At 36.2% G+C, this 23,813-nt stretch overlaps 3 protein-coding genes and 1 non-coding gene across 4 annotated transcripts; 2 read left to right on the plus strand and 2 right to left on the minus strand.

Annotated features, from left to right (window-relative positions):
• Positions 1 to 7: 7 nt before the first annotated feature.
• LOC116298358 (putative uncharacterized protein C7orf78) lies at positions 8 to 4,024 on the plus strand. Its single transcript, XM_031706777.2, has 4 exons — positions 8 to 828; positions 1,366 to 1,465; positions 1,957 to 2,063; positions 2,750 to 4,024. Exons 1-4 carry the CDS (start codon positions 313 to 315, stop codon positions 2,927 to 2,929), a joined length of 903 nt encoding a protein of 300 aa, XP_031562637.1. The 5' UTR covers positions 8 to 312; the 3' UTR covers positions 2,930 to 4,024.
• LOC116298330 (uncharacterized) lies at positions 4,021 to 9,421 on the minus strand. The gene is made up of 10 exons (XM_031706739.2): positions 9,382 to 9,421; positions 9,172 to 9,284; positions 8,567 to 8,712; positions 7,559 to 7,720; positions 7,027 to 7,095; positions 6,646 to 6,707; positions 6,400 to 6,502; positions 5,739 to 5,870; positions 5,199 to 5,371; positions 4,021 to 4,187 (listed from the first exon to the last, which is right to left on the minus strand). The coding sequence occupies exons 1-10, from the start codon at positions 9,402 to 9,404 to the stop codon at positions 4,094 to 4,096; spliced, it is 1,077 nt and encodes a 358-aa protein (XP_031562599.1). The 5' UTR covers positions 9,405 to 9,421; the 3' UTR covers positions 4,021 to 4,093.
• A 337-nt stretch (positions 9,422 to 9,758) lies between these two features.
• Trnad-guc (transfer RNA aspartic acid (anticodon GUC)) lies at positions 9,759 to 9,830 on the minus strand. The gene has a single exon. It is a non-coding gene; the product is annotated as a tRNA-Asp (tRNA).
• A 102-nt stretch (positions 9,831 to 9,932) lies between these two features.
• LOC116298348 (STE20-related kinase adapter protein alpha) lies at positions 9,933 to 21,923 on the plus strand. The gene is made up of 12 exons (XM_031706766.2): positions 9,933 to 10,186; positions 10,554 to 10,628; positions 15,918 to 16,014; positions 16,349 to 16,470; positions 16,810 to 16,918; positions 17,351 to 17,474; positions 17,767 to 17,938; positions 18,622 to 18,726; positions 19,184 to 19,360; positions 19,845 to 19,882; positions 20,048 to 20,090; positions 20,751 to 21,923. The coding sequence occupies exons 1-12, from the start codon at positions 10,175 to 10,177 to the stop codon at positions 20,907 to 20,909; spliced, it is 1,233 nt and encodes a 410-aa protein (XP_031562626.1). The 5' UTR covers positions 9,933 to 10,174; the 3' UTR covers positions 20,910 to 21,923.
• The last annotated feature ends 1,890 nt before the right edge of the window (positions 21,924 to 23,813 follow it).

Consider the following 23,813-nt stretch of genomic DNA (forward strand, 5'->3'; position numbering starts at 1 on the left):
CCTGAGTGACAGCTGTTCGTTTTGTCACGGTTCAGAAGACACCCTGTTGTCATAGCAATCAGACAACGCTAAACACTAATGCACATTTTACAAACATTTCCGATTTTCTTCCTTGGGATTCAAGAAATATAACTTTGAAAAATTAGCTTGTTAGAACGAGAAAAGAGCGGATTAAAATAAGATTATGAATTCTGGCTTATTCACAAAAGAAGTGATGGCATGTGGCAAAAACACGAGCTAATTTTTGGTTGACTTTTAGATTGTTATAGTGTTATATTTTTGCCGGCAAGAATTTCAAAACATTCTGAGAAGATGCCTAGACGTCCACGGATCCCGAGCGCTTCGTCATCTTCCATGGAATCATCCTTTGATTTCCGAAAGCAAATTGAATTTGATGCTACAAAGAGCCTCATTCGATCTCGTAGTGATTGCTTCTTGGACTCGAAGAGAAAGCAAGACAAAGAAAGAGCCATTCGACGACGTGAGGAATCGACTCCTTGGGACGTCAAACCACCGGACTTCAGACTCCAGTTATATCAACCCAAACCTAAAACACGTAATGCTAGAGAGTCTATGATTCCAGATTATGATGAAGATGTATGGAGGAGAGAACAAAGGGAGAGAACGCGAGAAAAGATCAAGTTCGAACGGGTTCCACTTCCTAAGATATTACAAAAGGAAGGTCCAGCAGAGAAACCCTTTCTTACAAAATTTAGGATACCAGATCCATATGCTGATAAGATAATGTTTGTTAAAGATGGGAAATTTCATCCTGGTCCTTATAGGAATCCGGATCTTCCTGTATTCCGGGCAGATACCTTTACAAAGGTCAGTAAAAGTTGATTATTTTTCCCCCCTTCACAATATCAGGGAAAAGCCATTCAAAGTTCCATGTATTTACGAGAAAACTATTTTAGTGCCACAGACGTTCATGCGTAACTTTTAAAAAGATTTTTTCTTTAAATTCAGTTTCCCCCTTTTTTCATTCCCTTCTCTCCTTTCTTTATTTTCTTACCTTCTTCCTTTCCTCAATTCTGTATTCATTCCTATTTCATTTTTTCCTTCATAATGTGTTAAAGTTGAACAATTTTTCTCCAAAATACCAGGGAAAAGCCATTTCAAAGTTCTGTAGATTTCACCCTTACGAGAATACCATTTAGGTGTCCAAGTTCATGTGTAACTTTTTTTAATTAAATTTTCCTTTTCCTTTCCCCCTTTTCATTTCTATCTTTAATTTCTTCCTTTTTTGCCTTCTTCCTTTCCTCTATTCTTTCTTTTTTCCTATTTCATTTTTCTTCCACAATGTGCAAAAAAAAGAAAGCCCAAAAAATGGAAAATATTTTTTTGTTTTGATTTATGTTTCAGCTTGCAAAGAAATATGGAATACCAGACTTTGACTCTTCATACCCTCATGACCCACAGGGTCTAATAGCCAAGTCTAATGGTCTTCGTGTCCTTTGTGAAGGTAAGTCACTTGTTGGATTATTTTTCATTTACTTACTGAAGGAAAAGCTAGAGTGATATTTTATCCATAACCAATGAAACAGAGTTGCATAATTATTGGTGAATAGCAGTCATGTCTACTGCTATGTATTATGACCATTATTAATTTTCCTTGAGGCTAGAAAAATCACTGAATAGCTGAAAATGAATTGTCATTAGCCAGTTTCATGACGATGAGCAAAATCAAATCCAGGGGTCCAGACCCCCCTGTCATACCTGAGATTCCAATTGTTTTATCCAAAACCTTAGTTTTTCCACAGGTTTGAAGTTTTTCATGAAGTAAACATTTGAACCTCCCTGTTAAAAATTCCTGGAGTTGCCCTTAATTGAGTTATCAATTATTAAAGTGGCTGGTAATGGAAGCCATTCATACAGACATAACTATGGATGGCATATAGTGACAATTTTCTTATGAATGATACATCCTGACTTAACTTAATATTTCAATTACAGCTTATAAAGATAGTGAAATCATGAAAACTGATGGATACCGAAAACAACTTTTAACATACAAACCTCAGGAACCTGATTGGGATGTCACACTCATATTACCTACTGGGGTAAGTTAGGGTTTTGTGCCATTGAACAATCATTAACGCTGTCAGACTTGCAAATTTAGATCAAAAATTACTTTTTAAAATAATAACAATTATTGTCCTCACTTTTATTACCATCACTATTACCACCATCATTTTCATCATATATACCATCAACATCATTATAGTCATGATAATTATCATCATCAGAATTTTATCCACTTATAGATTCAAGACAATTTCAAGGGAGTGGCTGTTAAATAGACATTGTGAATCGAAATATGGCAAACAATGTAAATGGGTATCTTTCATGAACATGAGGCTAGTTAGTCCAGAGCAATATAGTTATTTCAATTTGTCACCTATTTTGATCCAGTGTATATAGCTTTCATTTTAGATTTCATTTCACATCACTATTTAATATTTTAAGTCTAAAGGGGGGATGGCTAGCCACTCAATCACCCCCCTCTTCCTGTACCTGCCCCTCCTGCCATCATTCTATAATATACCACTTGGGCAGAATATTTTCCCATTTCAGATAACATTGTCATTCATTCCCTAGAGTAACAGTTGTGTATGGAGAGAAACAAGAATTATGGATACAACTCAAACAAAGAATCTTATTCCAGAGATAATGACACAATGTCTAAAATGGTGAAATATAACATTCAAGCCAAAAATATTCATTGCTGTTCAAAACTTTTTTATAGGCTTACAAAAAGGGACGATCAGCACATAGTGCCTTGATGAAGAGAATAGAGCAACAGCTTCCCTGGTGCCCTGATAAAGACAAGCTAGAACCAATTAGAAGACCTGATATCTTTGATTACAAGACTGTTGATTGGATTGCAGTGACAAGCCACTCTAGGGATGAGAGCACAAGAATATAGGGACGAGTAACACACACCTCTCTCAAAAACAATTCAATATACTGCTTTGACTATGAGACAGACTCAGTAATGTCTGTTAGCTATCTGTGTGCCAAGCACATCATAACATGTCTTAATTAAATTCATTACTACTGATTTCATTGCTACGTGCTGATTAAGACAGCAGTCACTACCAGGGAAATCACAGGCAATAGACTGTCGGCAATCAAATACATGGTTGGTACCTTTACAATACTCTGATTGAGAGCAGTGTATTGCTAGATTTCCCTGTCGTGACTGTTGTCTTGATCAACGCGTAACAATCAAAACAATGGCAATAAAATTATTTAAGGTCATGTTATGATGTGCAGCCTGCAAGGATAAAGAATTTCAGCTAGAATGGAATTTATAACTTTTGTAATTTAAGCTAAAAGAATTGAATTTTCAGTTTTTACAAAGTAAGACTAGAAGCTATCTTTTCCCATAGAGAAATTGAACTAAAAGCAGTAGACAAGTTTTGAGAAAAGCATTACCAGGGACATAGGAGCCAGGGGGGCAATATGGGCTAACTTTCATTTTTACCCCACCCCTACCCCCTTCAAAAAAAGTATGCTCCTACCTTCCTGATAACCAGTTCAGCCAAAACAAACTTCTCAAATATGGATACTGATGGAGAAAAGCCAAGCTGACCCTTATTAGAGAGGTGTCCATCTGAAGTCTTTTGGCGCTACACAAATAACATTAGAGGTCTTCTTTAATGTGAATACCACAGCCAGGAGATACACAAGTGTCTCTTAAAGGAATCTGTAATGAGCTAGGCTTCCATTTATATGGCTGTACATTTTTAATGCAATTATTCAGGTATGGTCAGGAAGGTCTGGCTGTATGATCGTATAATTATAAAATGTTAACACTTTTCTACTATTTATAAATTTCTATAATATCATAGTATTTATATTTCATAAACAAATTCATTATGTTTTTGATTCTTAGATCTGTCATACAGATTTTCATTGATATATGTTTTTGAACATTAATTTTTGATATGTGTTGCTAATAAAATTTGATTCAAATTTAACTTTTGGTAAAAGTATAGAAAAACACCCCCCCCCCCCCCCCTCCCAATTGATCTGTCAGAGAAAAGGAGGTGTGGTAGCAGGATAATCAGAATGCATTCAACTCAAATTAATGTGAACCACTTTTGATGCTTTCCAATTTTTCTCTGTGCTGGGCTACTTCAATGCCTTCCCATGACATGTTGCCACATGGCTTGAATATACTGAAACAAGTAAAATAAACATCACAATGATGACATTCATATTATTAGGTTATTGATCAGCATGAGTTTTACAAGCAATCAATGAAAATATTACTGAAAAAATAAGAAATAATAATTTATGAAATTCAACAATATGACCTCAGTGCCTTGCACTTGCAACACAAGCATGAACAATATATGCATGCCACTCACAGATCAAACTGGAATGCATGTAGCATGTTAGGTTTTTGCAGAGGGAGTAAAACCCGATATTCCAGAGAAAATGCTCTTATAAGCATAATGGAGACTAACAAAGGTTTCTTTAGTCAGTGATAAAGTGTATTGATATTGGGTCAGTGCCATAATGTCCATGAATTATGATACCACACAGTGATGACATAACAACATATTTCTGGGAATTGAATCACAGATACAACCTACTGGTACTTCTACTAACACCCTTGGTTTAAGATCACAGCTCAAAAAGGAGAGCTGTACAGATGTCCAGAATATTTGACTAACAGAATATCTAACAACATATTTTTGGGAATTGAATCACAGATACGACCTACTGGTACTTCTACAGCTCCAGGGCTGTCAACCCCTGAGATATTCAAATCTGGAGAATTGATAGGGAAGGGACATGACGTCACAGCGGATGATGTTATAATATGATTGACCGCTTTATAACATTTGATGTGATTGGTTTATTTCTGACCAATCAGATTATCACTTATTATTACAATGGCCTGCTTGCAAGAACAGTTTATGAGGAATGTTTTGATTTTGTTAGCGATGTAAAATAACACGAACAACAATAAATAATAATTGGAATTTTATGTTTGTGAAAGTCGAGTCTCACAAGAAATGGTCAGCTTCGGCGATTATCCCGGAGATTTGAGACTTTTATCTGGAGACCGGGAGATACGGTCCAAAATCTGGAGACTCCCAGTTTATCCGGGAGAGTTGACAGCCCTGCAGCTCACAAGGGAGAGCTGTTCAGATGTCCAGAATATCTGACTTTTAACTTACTTGTTTATAACATGACTAAGAGCCTGCTCTTCAGTTGTAGTGAGCTTTTGATTCACTGAAGCAATGTTTTTATTCAGGTTTTCTAGACTTGCAGTGCTGACCAATGTAGTAGGTATTGATTGCACACTTAGTGTAAAATGCATGGCCAGCTTGGAGATATCCACACCCTGAGCCTTGAAAGAAACATTGATAATAAATATGATTTATCAACATATCTGCATCTTTTTTGCATTTTATTATACTCTTAAAGGTGCTTTACACATACAGAGATTAGTATAAGGTGTAGACATTGAAGCTGGTCATTGCCAGGATATCTTCCTTAATATTGTCAGAGTTTTTTTATGACCTTCTAATATTGAATAGTGATAACAAAATGTAGAAAAACCCATGAACTGCACAACTGTTTAATGCCCAACTGATCCAACTGCGATAAAATTTTAAAAACTCTAAGCTATACTTAAAGACATAGAAATGCACTATAGTGTAGCATACTATAAGTCAAGACCTGTGAATACTAGCCAATGATTAAATATCCCTTACCTGACAATATTCAGCTGCTTGTCGACACTTTTCTTTAGTCTCTTTTGAAGCAGGATGCCATGCAGGTGGCCCACGATGAGAGAGAAGACCCATTGATATGGGTGATGCATTGATTACTCCTATGCCATGTTCCTGAGATCAAAAAGTCATGCAACGTACAGTAAGATGGTGTGATTACAGGAAACTTTCTCCTGTCCCCACAACAAGGGGTGTTACACCCAAGCTAAATGGGGCCCCGTCCACACTATGCCGAATAAATTTGAATCCGAATTTTTATTTATTCGGTTAGGCCTACCATCCACACTAGTCCAGGCGAATCCGGAACAATTCTTCACCGAAAACGAATTTTCGAAATGGAACCGAATAAATAAAAATTCGGATTCAAATTCATCTGGCATAGTGTGGACTGAGCCTGGGTCTATTGCCTACTTCATTGGAAATGAGATGCTTGATCTTCCCCCTCCCCTCCCCCCTCCCTTCCTCCACCATCATCCAGTGAAATAATAGCAATTTATAAATGTAACATTTTATTGACATCATTATAATGAAATCCCATGTCATCAAGCCAATATGTTTTGAAATGAACATTGATACTTTAGAAAAATCCAAAAGCTATTTAAGTTGAAAATATAGCATGAAAATAATCCTAGTTGTACTGTACCTTTAAAAATGGTAAATATTCTAGCAGTTCTGTATCATGCATGGTGCATCTGCAGTACGTTAAAACAGTATCTATTGGAACTTTGCTCTTCTCTATGACTGTTCTGAGAAGAAAAAAATAATTGAAGTATGTACATGGATCTTTAATAAGAAAAGAGAATGCAAAATATGGATGTCGACTGACTACAAATCTTGTGGACCAGATTTTTTTAATCAAATAATAATATTATTATTATCAAAATAATACCTGAAATTCTGTAATGGATACCCAGTTATACCAATAAACTTTACTTTGCCTTGCTCTTTAACCTATAAATGAATGAGTTCAAATAGGGATTTAAAATTAGCTGTCCATATTCCAGCATCATAGTGATCTACTCTATTAATGAAGGTCTCCCCGATTAGCAAAGTTTTTGCGCAAAACTTGAAGACTTGAAACTGTGATAAAATTAATTATCGTATTGATGGGTAATCCTTAGTCTCCCTCGCATCCGTTTTTAGTGTCGGTCGTCACGCAATGCAGGGAGCATTGCGTGACGACCAACACTAAAAACGGTTGCGAGGGAGACTAGGTAATCCTGGACTACTGTCAGAAGTTGGGATATGTAAACAAAATATCTTGATTTACCTTTTGCAAAGCTGGTAGGGTCTCATTGATAATAATATCTAATGAATCGGCAAACTCCATGTCATGCACCTATGGTAAATAAATAAATATTTGATAAAAAAGCAAAAACAGAACAGGCACATGAATGGATAGTTGCATAGATGGATGGGATGAATGGATATGAGTATATGGGATTGATAGACAGGATGGAGAATATATAACAATGGACTAATACACAAAACGATGGGATGGATGGCTAAATAAATGAAATAGATGGAAGGATGGACAGATGGACGGATAAAGGGATAGACAGATAAAGGGATGGACAAACAGATGGATTGTTGGACGGAGGGATGGATGGACAGATGAAGAAATGGACAAAGACATAGATTGATGGGCAGAGGGATGGATGGATGGATGGAATGGATAGATGGATGGAACAGACTGACAAAGTGATGGATAACTATTGGTATCAAATTTAAAAGCTCACAAGAAGCCATGTAATATTTAACAATTGAAAGTAATACAAACTATAGAATCATTTACAATGTACCTGTATAATATCAATGTAACTAAGGCCCAGTCTCTCCAGGCTTTCATCTACACTTCTGGTCACCCTTTCTGCACTGAAATCAAACATCTTTTCCACTTCTGGCAGATAACGACCAACCTTTGTTGTCAAAATATATGACTCCCTTGGGATTCCTTTAAGTGCCTGAAAAAAATTAACAATAAATAAATATAACTAACATGCATTTTTCATAGGGCATGGCGTTTGGTGTTTTTGAATTTTGGGCTAGCTATGGACACAGGTAACCCAATAGAATCACATCACTGTAGGTTCCCCTTTGGGATCTTAAACAGGGCCTGGAAGCAAGGGGGGTCCGAATTCCGAATCATGCACTCTTTTTTCACGAAATCCGGCTTCCTGCGATATTTTGCTTTCTTTTTTCACATTTATCATATTCAAAGGCGTTGGAATTTTTGTTTTATTTATTAATGTTTTTATTTTTTTCCCAAAAATCAGAAAGCAAAATCCCACATCACGGACATTGAATTCGGCAACACCCAAGTCACAGCCAGTATCCTGAATTATGATGTAAGATTTGTTCTAGTTTCCCGGATCCTGTGCTACATTTTATCTGTTCCCTGGCTCCCACAATACCCTTCCACACCCTGCTTTAAAACCCTAAATTTAAAAAAAAATTAAAAATCTCTCGATCTTTTCACATTTACACAGGGAAAAAAAAACGGATTCCCAAATTGGGAATTTGTTGGGAATTTCCTTGAATTCCCAACGAATCCCCATCCAATTCCCAGAGAGAACGAAATTGGGAAAGTGGCACTGATTCCTAATGTTAGTTTGTTGGGAATTTTGTTTTTCTATTGGGTATTAGAAGGAAATTCCCAACAATAAATCCTAATGTTGGTGTTCGAATTGGGAATTCAAGGAAATTCCCAACAATTCCCAATTTGGGAATCCTGGGTTTTTTTTCCTGTGAATTAGTGGGAACTTACATAAATTACAGACCATATTTTGTGTTTCTTGAGTAGTACTTGCCTGACCCAAAACGTTTTCAGACTTTCCATGTCCATACCAAGGTGCAGTGTCAATCAGGTTAATGCCTGACTTCAGTGCATGATGCACAACTTGGACTGACTCTGAATCATCAGTTTTTCTGAATACACTACCTAAAGATGATGCTCCTATATGTAAGGAATGAAAATACAATGAATTACACATTGCAATACATTATATTTGTCCAGTTCATTGCTTCCCAAGCCAAATAATACTACCACCTTGTCAGTAGATAACGAGATCAGCGAAGTACTCTTGAAAGTTGGGGGGGGGGGGGGGTATCAGAATTGGAAAAAGAGTAGACTGGTAGCATACATTAATTAAAACATAGTTAATGCTTCTATTAACTATGCTTGAAACTACTCAAAATTACTAAAAGTTGTGGGCCAAGACTTGAATATTACTAGCAAAAAGTAGACGGTCACGTGACATGCTAGTACAGTGCAAGTTGAGGCAGTTTAGTTGGTCAAAAGAATGACACGTATAGAAAGTGACCCAAATAAAACAATCATTTTAACACAATAGAGTGTAACTCTACCGATATCTGATATTGTCTAAGTTTACCAAAACTTAAAGATTAAGTTTACCAAAACTTAAAACAGAAACTTGTAGTCCTGTATTTCCAAGGGGTTGGTATTCCATGTTGGAAACTGCTTGTTCATCGTGAAACCCTTTGATATACGTACTCGGCATAGGCTTGCTAAAAAGAATATAAGACATTCTTATTTTCTAGAGCTGCAAAATATTATTAGAGACTAGGACAAAGAAGTATTCTTTTGCAATAATAACTATCTTACCAACTCTCACAGTGTTCCTCCATTTTGTTTCAGACTAAGGTTACACCACAGGTATCCCACTATGAATATAAAGTGGTTTTTTTAACAAATAAAAAAGTAAAAAAATCTTTAACTTTACTGTAATGACATTTGTATGTCCTGCATCAATGTTAAAATTTCAATTTAAAATTTTTTTTGCTTTTATCAATTGTTTATTATTTTCATTTTTAGTATTTATGCTACTTTTTTTATTACTAGTTTTCTGTTTTATTTTTAGTTCTTTTAAAAGTTGGCATTAAAAAGCATTTTATTGCTCATAAGAAACTATTCGCTGTAAGCAAAGTAAGACAATGGGAAAGGGCAAAATAAGAGATCAAGAAAGAAAAAAAAGTAATCCTCTCCCCGGCGGGGAATCGAACCCCGGTCTCCCGCGTGACAGGCGGGGATACTCACCACTATACTACCGAGGATTACATGATTTTGAAGTGAAATTTACTAGTTTTAAATCAATTGTAAACTACACAGTACACTGACCAGCGGTTGATCAACATCCTCTGTTGTCTACACTTTGCTCACCTCACTGTACCGATTGAAAACGTGCAGGCTGAAGAAAAATCATCTTTTAACCTCTCTGAAAGTTTTATTTTACTGCTAGAACCTTTCTCGAGGTCATTTTGCTATCGCTTTATGTTAATATCTTTATTTTCTGATACTATCTCATGTCAAAAAGTGAGAAACTGATAAAGACAGCAGCTGGGAAAGATGGTTGACTGGCTGACTGTAGTGATCCTTCACTGACTAACTGAATGGATACATGTCTCATTTGGTAAGTTTAGGACTTTTCTTACACTGTATGGGTTTTATTTTCTTTATAAAGGACAAAATTATAGCTTTTGAAGAAATATAATAGCTACTGACTACTAGTTTGCCTGGCAAACTGAATGACAACGAAAGCAAACTACTAGTATCGTTTCTGTGGACAAGAAATGTATATTTTTTAGGTCTAGTTTGTATTTATACAAACAAATTATCTTTAAGTTCCTGGTGAGCGAGGCCGCTTTTATTTTATCAAAAGAAAACAGGAACAGACAATTTTAAAATATAAGCTTAATATAATGTATATTATAGCTTTTAAGCTTAAAAAATTTTAAAAAAATTAATTTGTTTAGATAATGTATTTGTTTGTCTCCTAGTGTGCCTGTGTAGACAAGGCCAATATAGCTGTTGCACCAGCCACTCCAGAGCCTCAAGATAGTGCTGAGCAACAGGTATGGTATCATAACTGGAATAAATATTGCTTTCTGATTGGTTGGGCACCTGTGCTTCAATTATGAGAGCACATAGGACTCAAGCCCATTCTCAATTTTTTCATTTCATTTCATTCATATCCAAAAAAATTCTATTATAATTTGTATTTTATAAAATGAATAAACACTGTGTTGTGTGCAGCTATATTAAACACTTATTGATAAGCACTTTGCTATGCAACATGGGTGGTAATGGTGGCATAACAGTAAAATGTTGGCCTGTCACCACTGAATCCTTTTGGTTGAGTCTCTGGTTAAAGTCCTCCTGCAGCACATTTGAAAAGAGTTTGTTTGATGTGTTGTTCTCTTCCTTGCCACAAGGGTTTTATTCCATGTTGCCTGGTTTTCCCATCTCCTGGGGAATCAACATGTGAGATGAGAATTGTGTGCTTAAGACATTAAATATAGTGGTAATGAATGTGTAGTGCAATGTATACTTAAAACAAACATTAGACTTTGGCTAGGGAAACTTGGCAATAACTCCACCTTTCACAATGTAAAATAAAAGTATTTATAAAATTAAGATTTATATAATTTCCTAAAGTCGCAGAATCACGCTATCAAGTTATTTTTTGTTGCACAGGCGGTGTAATTTTTTGAAATCACCAATGTGTGGTGAAAGCTACATGTTTATATAGACACACAGGTGATGCCACAGCCGAAACATTGCAAAACTTTTTAAATTATCCATACCCCCTACCCCTGGAAATTATAATTTTCTATACAAAATCTGTAATTGTGTTCTTTCTCTGAACCCCCGTTCCCCTTGGAAATTACACAATTTCTGGAACTACACAATAAATTATGATTAAAAACATATACAAAGAAAACTTGTTCTCTGTTCTGTTCTCTGTGATGTGCTATATGTGCATACTGTATATAGCTATACATAACCCATAGATAAGGGTTGCAGAGAAGCATGCTGCAATTAACATTGCTCTTCTCCTAACATGTCTATCATGTTCTACCAATCCCTAACTGCTTAATGACTGTGCACAACACTTGTGAATTTAGAATAACATTATTATTCCTACTTTCGAATTCAATTATTATTCAGAAACTCAGACTCTCGATTCAAGGGCGCTAGGACAGACGGATTGGGTTATATATGTAGGTGTGTTTGTGTGTTGACCTCGAGATCGTATTACGAAGAACAAACCCTTGGTTCAGGCTTCGTTTTGCATTCGCCAAAGTCATTTCTGTCATCACTGTGTAAACAAAGTGCCCTATGTAATGCCAAAATAATTGGATTATCCGAGCAGACGAGAGCACAAAAGAACTGCTCTTGCTTTCCTACCCCAGTCTATTTTACTGTACTGAAGGTAAGTTTATTTGTTTTACTTATTAAAGAAAGTAATTGCTAATGAAGTGACGCCAGCGCTGCTTGGCACAAAAAGTGCAAAATACTCAGAGCGTACAGCTGATTCAAACCAGAAAAACCGTTGGTTGGAAAGGACGTTTACTTCTAAAATAAGTGAGCCCTAATTACTATCTTTTTAGAAATAAACATACTGATCAGTGAACTATTTTTTAGTATCTACATGTATGAATAAGTGAAGCAAACACACCTATGTATAACCCAATCCGTCTGTCCTAGCGCCCTTGCTCGGTTGACCCAACACCACATTAATTATGAATATATAGTTGAGCTCTGCTAAATATTTTTTCAATTTTTATTTGGCTTTCTTTCAAGGCATATCATTTGTCAGCATGTTAAACATGTTGTATTCACAACTAATAAGTATATTTTGTTAGTTGTTGACATGACTTTACTCTCAACACATGATCAAGACCAGATCATTTATCTTGGATGCCATTTACTTTCTTTCAGATCTTGTTAATAAATAATGACAAACAGGTTTTTTTCTTGAATGTTAAAAGCCATGAGTCAAGACCTTTTTTGCTTTGAAATCACATTTTTTTCCATTTTAAAAAGCATTGTGTTTTTCCCTTAAAAATAGTTTTTTATTTACCTGTTTGAGTGCATTTCTAGAATAAGATTATAATAAATTGGTGAGACTTGAAGGTACCAACTCAAACAAGTAATCTTATCCCCCAGAGAAAATGACACATGTTCTTAAATGGGAAAGCATCAGGTCTGAATTTGTAAAATATATTTTTCTATGTTAAAAAGTATAGTTAACTTATCCATTTTTTAAAATCATAATATATTCATATTGTTTAATTAATTAGTAAAAGTTAGAATATTTGTATTTGCAAGCATTTTAGAAAACTATACAGAGAAAATCAAGCTGGTATATAAAATGTCATGATTAGAATAATAAAAGATTGTTATATATCCACAGCAAATAGTTTGGAATAAAAAGACTTTTGTTATAATTTATTTCTAAAACACATGTCATTAGTTGCGACAATGATTTTTTCTAACATTACTTTCATCAACCGTAATATACTGAGCTACAACAGATGTAATGTGTTTTTTTTTGACAAACAACATGGTGTATTTTTTCTTAACCAATTGAATGTCGTGTCCTTAGGGCAATAACCCACAGATGAGGTGAAAATTAGAATAATATTTCACCAATACTCAATATAAACAAAATCTTATCTGTTCATCTCAATTCATATATGGAATTCTAATATAATATTATTCTTGTCATATTGAACACCAGTGCAAATAGCTTGGTTCCTTTTATGCTGTTTTTTATTCCCTACTTGAGATATCTTTGGTAAAAACATTTCAGTGTGTGACTAAAAGACACTCTCTAGCTACATGTAGATTGCTGTGGTGGAGAATTACTCAAATTTTGGTTAATTTTGGATCATGAAGAGGTTTGGCTCACAGAGATCTTTCAAGGTACTTGGTACTCAGCTTGATAGAACTTCAACATTTGTCTAAAATTCTATGATGCTAGTTTCAACAATACTTCCTCAATAAAATAGATAGAGAAGCTGTACATCTTAATTTTAGATACTGGATAAATGTTTTTTACATTGTCACTTTTTTTAGTCATTTGATTGAACATCTTCAGAACATGATATTTTTTGGACCTGGTCAAAAATTTATTTTAAAAGTGCCTTGTCTTTTAAATAATATTGTACATTAAGAATAGTGGTTTTGCTGTACTTTTATCTCTAAAAACAGAAATCTCATTTGCATAAACCTCAAAAAATGGTATTTGAATACTGTAAACCTTCAAGAATAAGCCCTGGGCTATTGCAGCCAACAAGCCTTTTTGTTATTAGAGCAATAGAAGAACAAAAATTAATAGAATAATGTGATAGTGGTTTTAATTTCAGGCTTTATTCGGTGATGCTTATTTCATCTAATAGTTAAAAAGCAAAATCATGTTTTATTTGTGCAGAAAGAAAGAAATGCTATAGGTATTAGGGTAATGTAGAATAATTATTGATATATACACTGTATGAATAATAACTGAAGATACTTTATGGACACAGAACATTAAGGAATTAATTCAAAACAATTAGTCGGAATTTCCCAAGTATATATCCTTCTTATTACTGTAGTTTTGAGTTTAATTGTTGGTTAATTAATTTAATTCTTTGTTTGAATTTTTTTTAAAGTCATTGAAATACAAAAAGTACGAACAGCATAGTTAAAGCTTGAAATTTTGATTTATTAATTGCATGGTAATTTAACCACAAACAACACCAACTTTTATTATTTTAATGTTTATGTCTGCTTTTCAAAGTGAGGGTTTGGGAAAGAGCAAACCTTGAACTCTCAAGTAAATTGGCAATGTTTCTATTTTTTTATTTATTTTGTCTTTCCCGTGAGGGGAGGGACCCCACAACAGCATATCCAATTACTGTGGGCCCTGTAGTAACTAAGCATAGGTACTGAAAATGGCTTTTTATTACATCTTAGACAATAGACTCAATAACTTAACCATAAATAATAATACCAATATACTATAGCAAGCCATTTTGACTATGAAATCATTTAAATCAATATACAATATTATAACTGACAAATCAAGGTGTCTGGAATTTGGGTATTAGTTTTACTTTTATTATGACTTACGCTACTAATTATTCTACTGTTCTGGGTTGTGTGCCCCCATATCTCTTCTCCCTGATCTTCTAGAAGAATCCTTAATAATGATAATAATAATAATACTTTATTTCTTTAAAAACGCATTTCAAAAACTCAATGCTTTTTACAAGAAGCTATATCATAATAAAAAAAAAGAAAAATAATAATATTAATAATAATAAATGTATATATATAAGAGATATACAATATAACATTAAATATTAGTCATCATTAGGAAAAGTAAACTAGGTAAGAAAACCACAAAAAAGTCTAAGAAAATTATAAAAAATACTATAAATATGTATATACTGAATGAAACTAATTAAGTATTAAAAAGATGTGTCTTCAACTTTGACTTAAAAATGTCAACGTTTTGCGAGTTCTTTAGATCTTCTGTCAAAGAGTTTCAAATTTTTGGGTCTGCTACAGCAAAAGCTCGATCCCCAAAGGTAACTGATCGGGATGCAGGTACTGCACATTAAGAGACTTGTGTGACGATCGCAAGTTACGAGTAGGCTTGTAAGGCTGAATCAACTCGGAAAGATACATAGGAGCAGCACCCTTGGAAATCTTGAACATAAGGAGACAGATCTTGAATATTATCCTGTTTCTGACTGTTAACCAGAGCAGGTCTCTAAGAAGTGGCGTCACATGATCACTCTTCTTGGACTTTGTAACAAGACGTGCAGCTGAATTTTGTATATGTTGCAGACGATCGATCTCAGCTTTGGGCAAGCCATACAGCAAGCTATTGCAGCAATCCAAACGGGAGCTGACAAAGGCATGGATAAGGCACTCTGTATTATTCCCTTAGCAGGGAATAATATGTACTCCAGTTTTCGTACTTTGGGTTTATGTATTGACAGATTTTTTGTGTTTTATGGAAAATATTTACTATGAAAATCATACTTGTGTACCTCTTGATTTGCGGTTGCTTTTGTTAACATTTTGGCTTTCCTGCTTTGGAATACATCTTGCATAATCTGACAATATTTCATTAATAATTTAAAATTAGTGTTATTTTAGACTTAAATATAAAGTTTTGCTCTACGATTTTTTTTAATTTAAACGTATTTTGACTCATATTAACCCCAAGAGCAGAAACTCATTGAGGGGGTCGCTATGATTGGTCAAGCAGACAGTCATTCTGAGACAATAATTATTTCACCTTCAGCAAATAATTTTTAAATATCTCAATAATAATTCATTGATGCTTATTTCTTTTCATTTAGTTGAATATGTCCAGTGACCACTTGGGCAGTGGCATACTTGTACCATTCTTAGATTGCAAGCCAGACCCACATGACTACAGAATCACAACTACTATTGGTAGGTATTGCTAATTCACTTTCATCGAAATTCAGATACAGAACCTAGCTCTTCAAACAGTTATGCTTTTTATCCTTGTGAATATGCATTCATACCTTTATATTCTCTGATTGTGAGCAGTGTGTTCCCTATAGCGACTGTTGTCTCAATCAGTGCACAGCAGTGAAAAGAGTGGCAAATATGTATGGCTGATGTGTGCATGTATTAAAAAACGTATTTAATAGAAGATCTAGACACTGTCGAATAGCTTCATTTTGGTATGGTACAGTGTAGCTTTACTCAACTATTTTTGGAAATAACACACAGTTACATCTTCTTCTGCTTTTTTCTCTAGGTCATGGTTTTGATGGTTTAGCCAAGATTTCTGTTTCATTACACAAACCATCATCAACATTCATCGTTGTCAAACAAACAGATGTTGATTTTCAAAGTTCACAACAGCTAGAAGACTTAAAGGTGAGTACTGTCAGTAGAGTGCACACTAGTTATGCAATACTCTCTCATGGCACACCATGGAACATCCTACTTGTGCTTATATTTTCTAGTATGGTTTACAGACTTACTGTTTTATCACATGCCATAAAAAAATTCTTAAAAAAATAATTTTTTATAAAAATGATTATTGAGTTGCATGTGTTGTCTTGCCTGCCATCATTTTGGTTGACTGACACAAGATTCGGTCTTGTTGTCTTTTGTCATGACCACCATTTATCCTTTATTTTCATGAGAAGGGTTGCACACCACCAATAGCAGCACATATGTGATTCAATAAAGGATTGTTTTGACTCTCTTCAGCATGAGGTGCAAGTGCTAAGATCCCTAAATCATCCCAACATCCTACCACTCTTTAGTGCTTTTATCGATAGACAAGAGCTGTGGACAGTTTTTCCTCTGATGTCATACGGTGAGTATTCGAAATACTTTATCTCTGTGATCGGCAAAGCTTATGGGAGTTTTAAAAGAGTTTATACAGGAGTTCAAATTATTATTGGTTTCATGATAAACTATTGATGAAAAACAAATAAACAGAAATGAGAGGAAAACTGGGAAGTAACATGTACAGTGCATCTTAGTGAAGCCTTGAAGCAAAGCAGCTGCTACATGCAATGCTTCTTGCAAATGCATTAGTGCAAACAACATTGCACCATGATATGTCAGGAGGAAAAACTTGAGATTTTTTCCTGCTGTGTAAAGCACAAAAATAAATTTAAAATATCTGAAATGTTTCTGGCAATTTCATGATGTTCTTGGCCAAAGAAATGCAAGTAGCATTCATAGTTTTGTTGCAAGAAAGAAATTATTGTGGCTTCATGTATTGTATGTCTTCTATTACTAGGTTCTTGTTCTGATATCCTGAGTGGAAGCTTCCCTGAAGGAATGCCAGAAGTCCTTATCTCTTGTATTCTGAGAGAAGTTTTCCAAGGCTTAGATTATCTACAAAGAATGCATATTATTCACAGGTATAATTGAACAGCGTTAGTATGGTTCTGGAAGGTACATGTGGACTCTAATACGCGTACTGTGTCCTCGGGAACCCAGAGGAACAGAAATGAGCGACACAACTTACCTCTGGGTTTCCGAGGATGTTTTTGGTGGTGGTGTAAGTTTTGTGTATTGAAGAATGAGTTTTCGTAGGTGCAGTTGGATGATAGTGGATTGTCGCTAAGGTGTTCACTGCAGTAAGTGCACCTATGTTACTGAATGTATTTTAAATGTGTGTTCAACACGTTCATGTTTTTTTTTTTTTTGCAGAGGAATCAAAGGGGGTCATGTATTGATAGGTTCAGATGGCACTGTGTGTTTGTCAGGATTCAGAAACTCTGTCAAGCTAGATCCGTACACCAATACCTCAGGTGTAGCATTTGATGTCCCACTACATGCTATTGATGTTCTACCATGGATGGCTCCTGAAATACTACAACAGGTATGTTTAACAAATTGACATCAGTCGCTTATGTGTCTGTCCTCTTATTGACGATAAATTGCGTCATCACATTTTCAAAGTAGAGTAGATCCACGAGGCGTAGCTATTCCAATTTTTTCAATGAAACTGTTTTGGTAAAAACTTCGTACCCTTGTGACCAGAGGCTTACGCAAATGTAAGACAAAATCTCAAAATGCATGTGCATTGGCTGTGCGAGCTTAACTTTACTATGCTTTTGTGAGCAAGTACATACAATTCCAGAATTGGACCCCTTTTTCAGCATCTGGAACAATTCTCAGGTATAAGAAAGAAAATAAAAAGAATACGCACGCAATCATGTAATACAATTACAGACCAAGGGCGGATCCAGAAATTTTTGAAGGGGGGGTCTCAGGGGTAAATTTTGTGGGCAAAGGAATCCCAGTCGCATTTTTACCACAAGAAGCCCATTTGACCTCAGGAATGACAGGGGGGTCGCGACCCCCCCCCCCCCCCCCCCCCGACCCTCCCCCTGGATCCGCCCTTGCAGACACACTTTTTAGAGTGCTGCGCGGACCTTAAATGCTGAGTTCAAGTCTGGATTAACACACAAATGGTAATCTGCCCCACAGATTGGTGCACATTGTTAGCACACAGGACATTGAAGTGACGTACATGTTTAATTCATGTTTCATTCCATGTAGGATTTACAAGGCTACACCTATACAGCTGATGTTTACAGTGTTGGTATTCTTGCTATTGAGTTAGGACAGGGTACTGCTCCTTATACTGGACAACCTCCCACTAAGGTGATCAATACAATAACTATACTCTGCGTTTTATGAAGGAGATCTTGTGAAATACATATTCTGCCTAAACGGGGCCATGACTTAGCTATTCATTTGTGAAGTGATTTAAAGTCTATAGAGGGGGTAACACCTAAGAGTGAAACTGCACTTGTAAACTTGTGGCCCTCGTTTAAAGATGGACGTTCACTCTCGTGTGGAGTTTTTACCCAGCGGATTAGTAAGTTTGTGAGTGCTTATCCGAGCAATTTTCGTACCGACTGTGAAAAACGCACAGTACAGACGTGCCGTGCGGTGACGGTGCTATGGCCGATCATTTTGATTTTATAAATAGTGATCACGCGCGCTGTGATTGGTTCAATAGATGTCGTAAATTACTCATCGTGACAGTGCCGTATGCCTTGCCGTTTTACCTGTTCTAATGGGATCCGTGAGTTTAAAGCTATTTGTCCATTCATAGGTCCTCCTAGAAAAGCTACAGAACCCTTCACCAAGGCTGTGTAACACAAGACTCGATGGATCCGACGGATCAACAATATCCACGACTACAGACTCTACTACGATGGTCTCTACTTCAGACAGTAAGGAAGCTACCACGAGCAAAAGCCCGAAAAAATTCTCTTCAACGTTCCATCAGGTGATTTTCAGCGCACTCTTTTTTGGGAGAAATGTTTTAAAATTCTTGGTTATAATAACAACAACAACAACAACAACAACAACTATAACAACACGAGGCTCGATGGTGTGAGAATGTTATCATTCGTTCCGCTGGGAATATATGGACTCCTTGCACTAAATCTTTACCCGTGGGTCAAAGCAAAAAATAATAATAACATGGCTGTCATGACGTCACATATACCAAGCATCGAGTACTTCAGCTTGGGCTAAATGTTTCTCATTTCATACCGCATGCCATTCTCTTGGGTTTAACACTACATGCTAATGCAACCTCATTAATATATCTTGTCTAATGTTGGCGGTAAACACAGGAAAAAAATAATAATACAGGGAAAAAACCTGGACTTAGGTGAAAAAACATGACGGTCACTGAAAGAACCCCTCCCAATTCCACCCTTCTTAACTGTCAATGGACCTTCATAATTATTGGTCTTTTTTCTCAGATTGTAGATATTTGTGTACAAAAGAACCCAAGTTCAAGGTCAGTCTGATGTATATCCCATTTGCGAAATCCACGCCCTCTTTTGATTTGTGTGTGTGTGTGTGTGTGTCAGCATTCTATCGTCCCTTTACTCTCTTTATTCTGCATTCTATGTATCCTTTCTTTTGGTATTGAAATTCTTTTTTCTGTCCTTGTATTCTCTAGGCCACAAGCCCAGGCTCTCTTAGGCCAATCCTTTTTCAAACAGGTAAACGGATCCATTTTACATCAAGCGTATAATCACTAGAATGTAACATATGTATAATATATTTTAGGATTGAGCATTATGATGACGATGATTATGACGATGATGTTGATGATGACGATGATGATGGTGATGAGGATGATGATGATGACGATGATGTTGATGATAATGATGATGGTGTTGATGATGACGATGACTGATGTTGATGATGATGCTGATGATGACGTTGATGATGATGATGTTGACGATGATGATGATGATGTTAACCAGGGAGCTCACATCCCCTTATGGTTTTCATTTTCGCGCGAAATCCGTTCATATCTTGGCGAGAAAAGAGGATGCGTAGCGTAGCGTAGGCTTCGAACGCACGAATTGAGCATTTCAAAACATCGCGCTTGCATGCTCAGCAAACGCGATGGGAAATGCTAAATGCGTGCTTTTGAAATATGTAGTGAGTAATCTAACACCAAAACCATGTCACATACTAACATGGATTTTTACCAGGGTCAACTTTCCTAAAACAGTGGTTGCGGGCCTCATCGAGTAGAATGCCGTGTTGTTTACTGCTTTTTAAAATGTCCTTTTTCATACGAATGTCCGTCTTGGGAAAGATCAAGCCTAGACCACACGCTAATCTTATTCCTTGTTGATTCTCTAACACAGATTAAAAAGAAGACCCGAGAAGTTATCCCTGAATACTTATCTAGTGTACCACTAATAACACATCGCCAAGGAAACAATTCATCCGACGAACAAGACCTAGAATCCTTATCTGCTGCTAACTCAATTGCAGCTTTGTCTCTTGATGAATGGGTCTTTTAGCTTAGCTCAGTTAGTTATAGTGCCCTTGTATATAAACACTGGGTCTACGGTAGCACTGTAACATCTCCAAGAAGTCGTGCATGTTTGCGCATACGGACCAAAAAATCCCTCGACATATTTTGACCGAAATTTGTCTAAAACTGAGATCCAGGGCAAATGCTTAGGATCCCATTTTGGCCGTAAGTGGGTGGGATCCTGGACCCAGAATGAAAACTCCTAGCGCAATGCGACCCCGCGTCTACTCCTACTAAGTCCAGTTGTCGGCTTATATCTCTTGGCTCTTAGAAAGACTTGTATGTATAGATACTAGTTCCAATGTAGCACTTCACGCCATTCAGTGTTTGTAAGTCACTGTCATTCGAGGTCTTGCAGATCTGTCAGGTCGCGGAAACCCTTCCACGACAAAATATATATAAATATGATAGCGTTTCACGCCACATTCATTTTCGAAGTCTTAAAAAATAATTTAGGAAGCATATCAGAAAATGCAAAGTAGCCCAATGTTAACGTGGGCATAATTTACTCGTACTGTGAGTGAAAATATTTCTTGGGTTGCCACTTGAATGTTAGCCTCCTCGGCAACGGTTTTTCGTTTTGTACGCCAGCGTCCCTCCCCACAAACTTTTGTTGGTAGGGAAGCTGGTGTTGACTTTCGAGATGATTGACTTTCTTTAGATAGGCAAGTAAACCGGGATGAATCTTACTGAAGTAATCATAGGTATTATACTGCTTGACTATGCATGTTTACCCTTAGTATCAGGCTTTCTTTTTACAGCGTGAAAGGTCTTGTGATTCCGCATACGAAGCGGACAAAAAGAGTTTGATACTGCATGGGGTAATATATCATTCCTGGGGTACATTATAGGCGTGTCGCTAGTGGTCATTAGTAATTCCTCTTGCAGAAACTTCGCCTTTTCCTAGCTGGCCGCGGTTCTTTAGAAGTTGTATATATGTATATTCGTTATGATTATGAAAAGCGTGTTAATGACATAAATTATTAACAAGATTTTAAGATATTATTGTCAGAATATTTACTCGGATCGGAGAGATTTTGACATGCAATTTTAACTCTTGAAAAAGCTGCAAATACAAATAGACATGAAGTCAAATATTCAGTGTCTAGAAACGAAAAAATATATTAAATCCTGAAATAGTCCAGTCAGTCGCTAAGACGTAAACGACCGGTCGATAACGAAGGGTTTGGGTCACGTTTGATTTAAAGAAGATGTTGCTACGCACCTCTTTTTTTAAAGGATTTAACTTTTTTAATGACGGAAATCTGAATAAGACATAAGATTGTGTCAGGTTGCGCGAGTATCCGTACCTGCTATCTATGTTAACGTTATCAAGGAATCGGTAAAACGATAACAACGGAAATACTAGCCGATAATTAGCTATTGGCGGTTTGTACAAACACTTAAAATCACACCACAATCGAGGCCGAATATGTTTTTTAACGGCGGTAGCTTGACCTTGTTATCTGTTCTCGTTAATTTAAGATCTTGTAAGTAACTACACGCTACGGTTATAGTTAAAAACTTTAAGTCATGAGCCAAAAAAGGCTTATTTTCTGTATTTCACAAACGCGCTAATTTCGTTAATAAGCTGTGCCGTGATGCTGGGCTTCCTGTGGTGTTACGGACTTGAACCCGAACTCAAAACGTGAAGAAAAAAACCTAAAATTTTCTGAAAATGATTTACATTGATTGTTCTGTCAGGTCTGGTTCTTTGTGCCAAAACTAGTAGTTTACAGATTTTACCGCCGTTTCATTGGAAATTGGTCCTTATGCCTCTTCTTGCATTTAGACGTTTACTAATCTCGTTGCCTATAGGTAAATAACTTGTGTATCGTGCGCCCCCACTCAATACACCATTCATATCAATATTCGATTTAAAAAGGAGACTGTACTCCCATCTCCGCCATGGAAATTATTTCTGACTGGCAAATAATAAATCCCGCCTTAGCTGGATCGGTCAGTGATATTTCGTTATCCTTTCGATAAATGCTAAAAATGACTTGACTTGCCCATTTAATTTATTACTTGCTAAGTAAACTGGATTGGGGATTACTGTATTCTGATTTATAGAGAGGACCATACTTCCAGACATCGAGTGCTGAACCGTCGTATGGACTTAGTATAGGCTACGCGGGAGAGTTCGACCCCAAAACCGCTATCCCGGGTGGAATTACAGACTGGTCAGGAGGCTCGGCCGAGGCCTAAGGGAGAGGTAAGTCGGCCCTAGTCCATAGATGATTAACCCTTGCTATAACCAGCAAACAATTTGTAGCTTGTGTCAACAATGGGTAATCCCAATAATCACTCCTTTCCGTGTGGGACGCGTTTCGAAATTTATTTAACGCCAAGTAAAACAATTGATGTCTTATGTTTTCTTATCTTTTGATTTTGATGCTACTCTATCGTCTATAACACTCTTAGAGGACTAGAATCAAAAATGGTCGAACGTAGGAAGCAATTTCATACAGATAATTGATTTTTTATCATTTTTGGGGAAGAGGGATGGGTTAGGGGATGAAATACGCCGCTTGAAGGCGTTAGCAATTCCATCGCAAGAGAATATTCCAAAAATTTATTTTTTATGAACATTGTGGTTTTTTGCCTACCGGAACACGACAAACAATGAGAATTCACGGCGTGACAAGCTTGACGGATTGAAATTATTAAATTCGGCTTAAAATAATATACTCAAGGAAGTCGTACGCGTATTGTATTTCGATTTCCCTTTTTTCCAACTTTTTAAAGAGGTTTTTTTAAAATTCAAATTCACGCAGATTCGCCGCGATCTCCGCGATCCTATATCGAGTTTTATCGCAAAACAAATATTTCTACTCGTGTCTAATTTATTATTACATGGATGGGTGGGCCCTGAACACGGTACGTAGTT

Source organism: Actinia tenebrosa, unplaced genomic scaffold (genome assembly GCF_029948245.1).
Source record: "Actinia tenebrosa isolate PJP-AT-01 unplaced genomic scaffold, QUT_ActTen_1.0 PGA_scaffold4__44_contigs__length_22323623, whole genome shotgun sequence".
Taxonomy (NCBI): domain Eukaryota; kingdom Metazoa; phylum Cnidaria; class Anthozoa; order Actiniaria; family Actiniidae; genus Actinia; species Actinia tenebrosa.

What these genes read in the sequence shown, in the direction of transcription:
- LOC116298348 (XM_031706766.2), top strand. An exon ending in AACAGCTAGAAGACTTAAAG is followed by an intron (nt 16,471 to 16,809) that starts GTGAGTACTGTC and finishes GACTCTCTTCAG; the next exon opens with CATGAGGTGCAAGTGCTAAG. An exon ending in CTGGACAACCTCCCACTAAG is followed by an intron (nt 18,727 to 19,183) that starts GTGATCAATACA and finishes GTCCATTCATAG; the next exon opens with GTCCTCCTAGAAAAGCTACA.
- LOC116298330 (XM_031706739.2), bottom strand. Translation starts at nt 9,404, where the DNA reads ATGGAGGAACACTGTGAGAGTTG. An exon ending in CTGAAAACGTTTTGGGTCAG is followed by an intron (nt 7,721 to 8,566) that starts GCAAGTACTACT and finishes AATTTTTTTCAG; the next exon opens with GCACTTAAAGGAATCCCAAG. An exon ending in CCCTACCAGCTTTGCAAAAG is followed by an intron (nt 6,708 to 7,026) that starts GTAAATCAAGAT and finishes ATTCATTTATAG; the next exon opens with GTTAAAGAGCAAGGCAAAGT.
- LOC116298358 (XM_031706777.2), top strand. Translation starts at nt 313, where the DNA reads ATGCCTAGACGTCCACGGATCCCGAGCGCTTCGTCATCTTCCATGGAA. An exon ending in GGGCAGATACCTTTACAAAG is followed by an intron (nt 829 to 1,365) that starts GTCAGTAAAAGT and finishes TTTATGTTTCAG; the next exon opens with CTTGCAAAGAAATATGGAAT. An exon ending in CACTCATATTACCTACTGGG is followed by an intron (nt 2,064 to 2,749) that starts GTAAGTTAGGGT and finishes ACTTTTTTATAG; the next exon opens with GCTTACAAAAAGGGACGATC.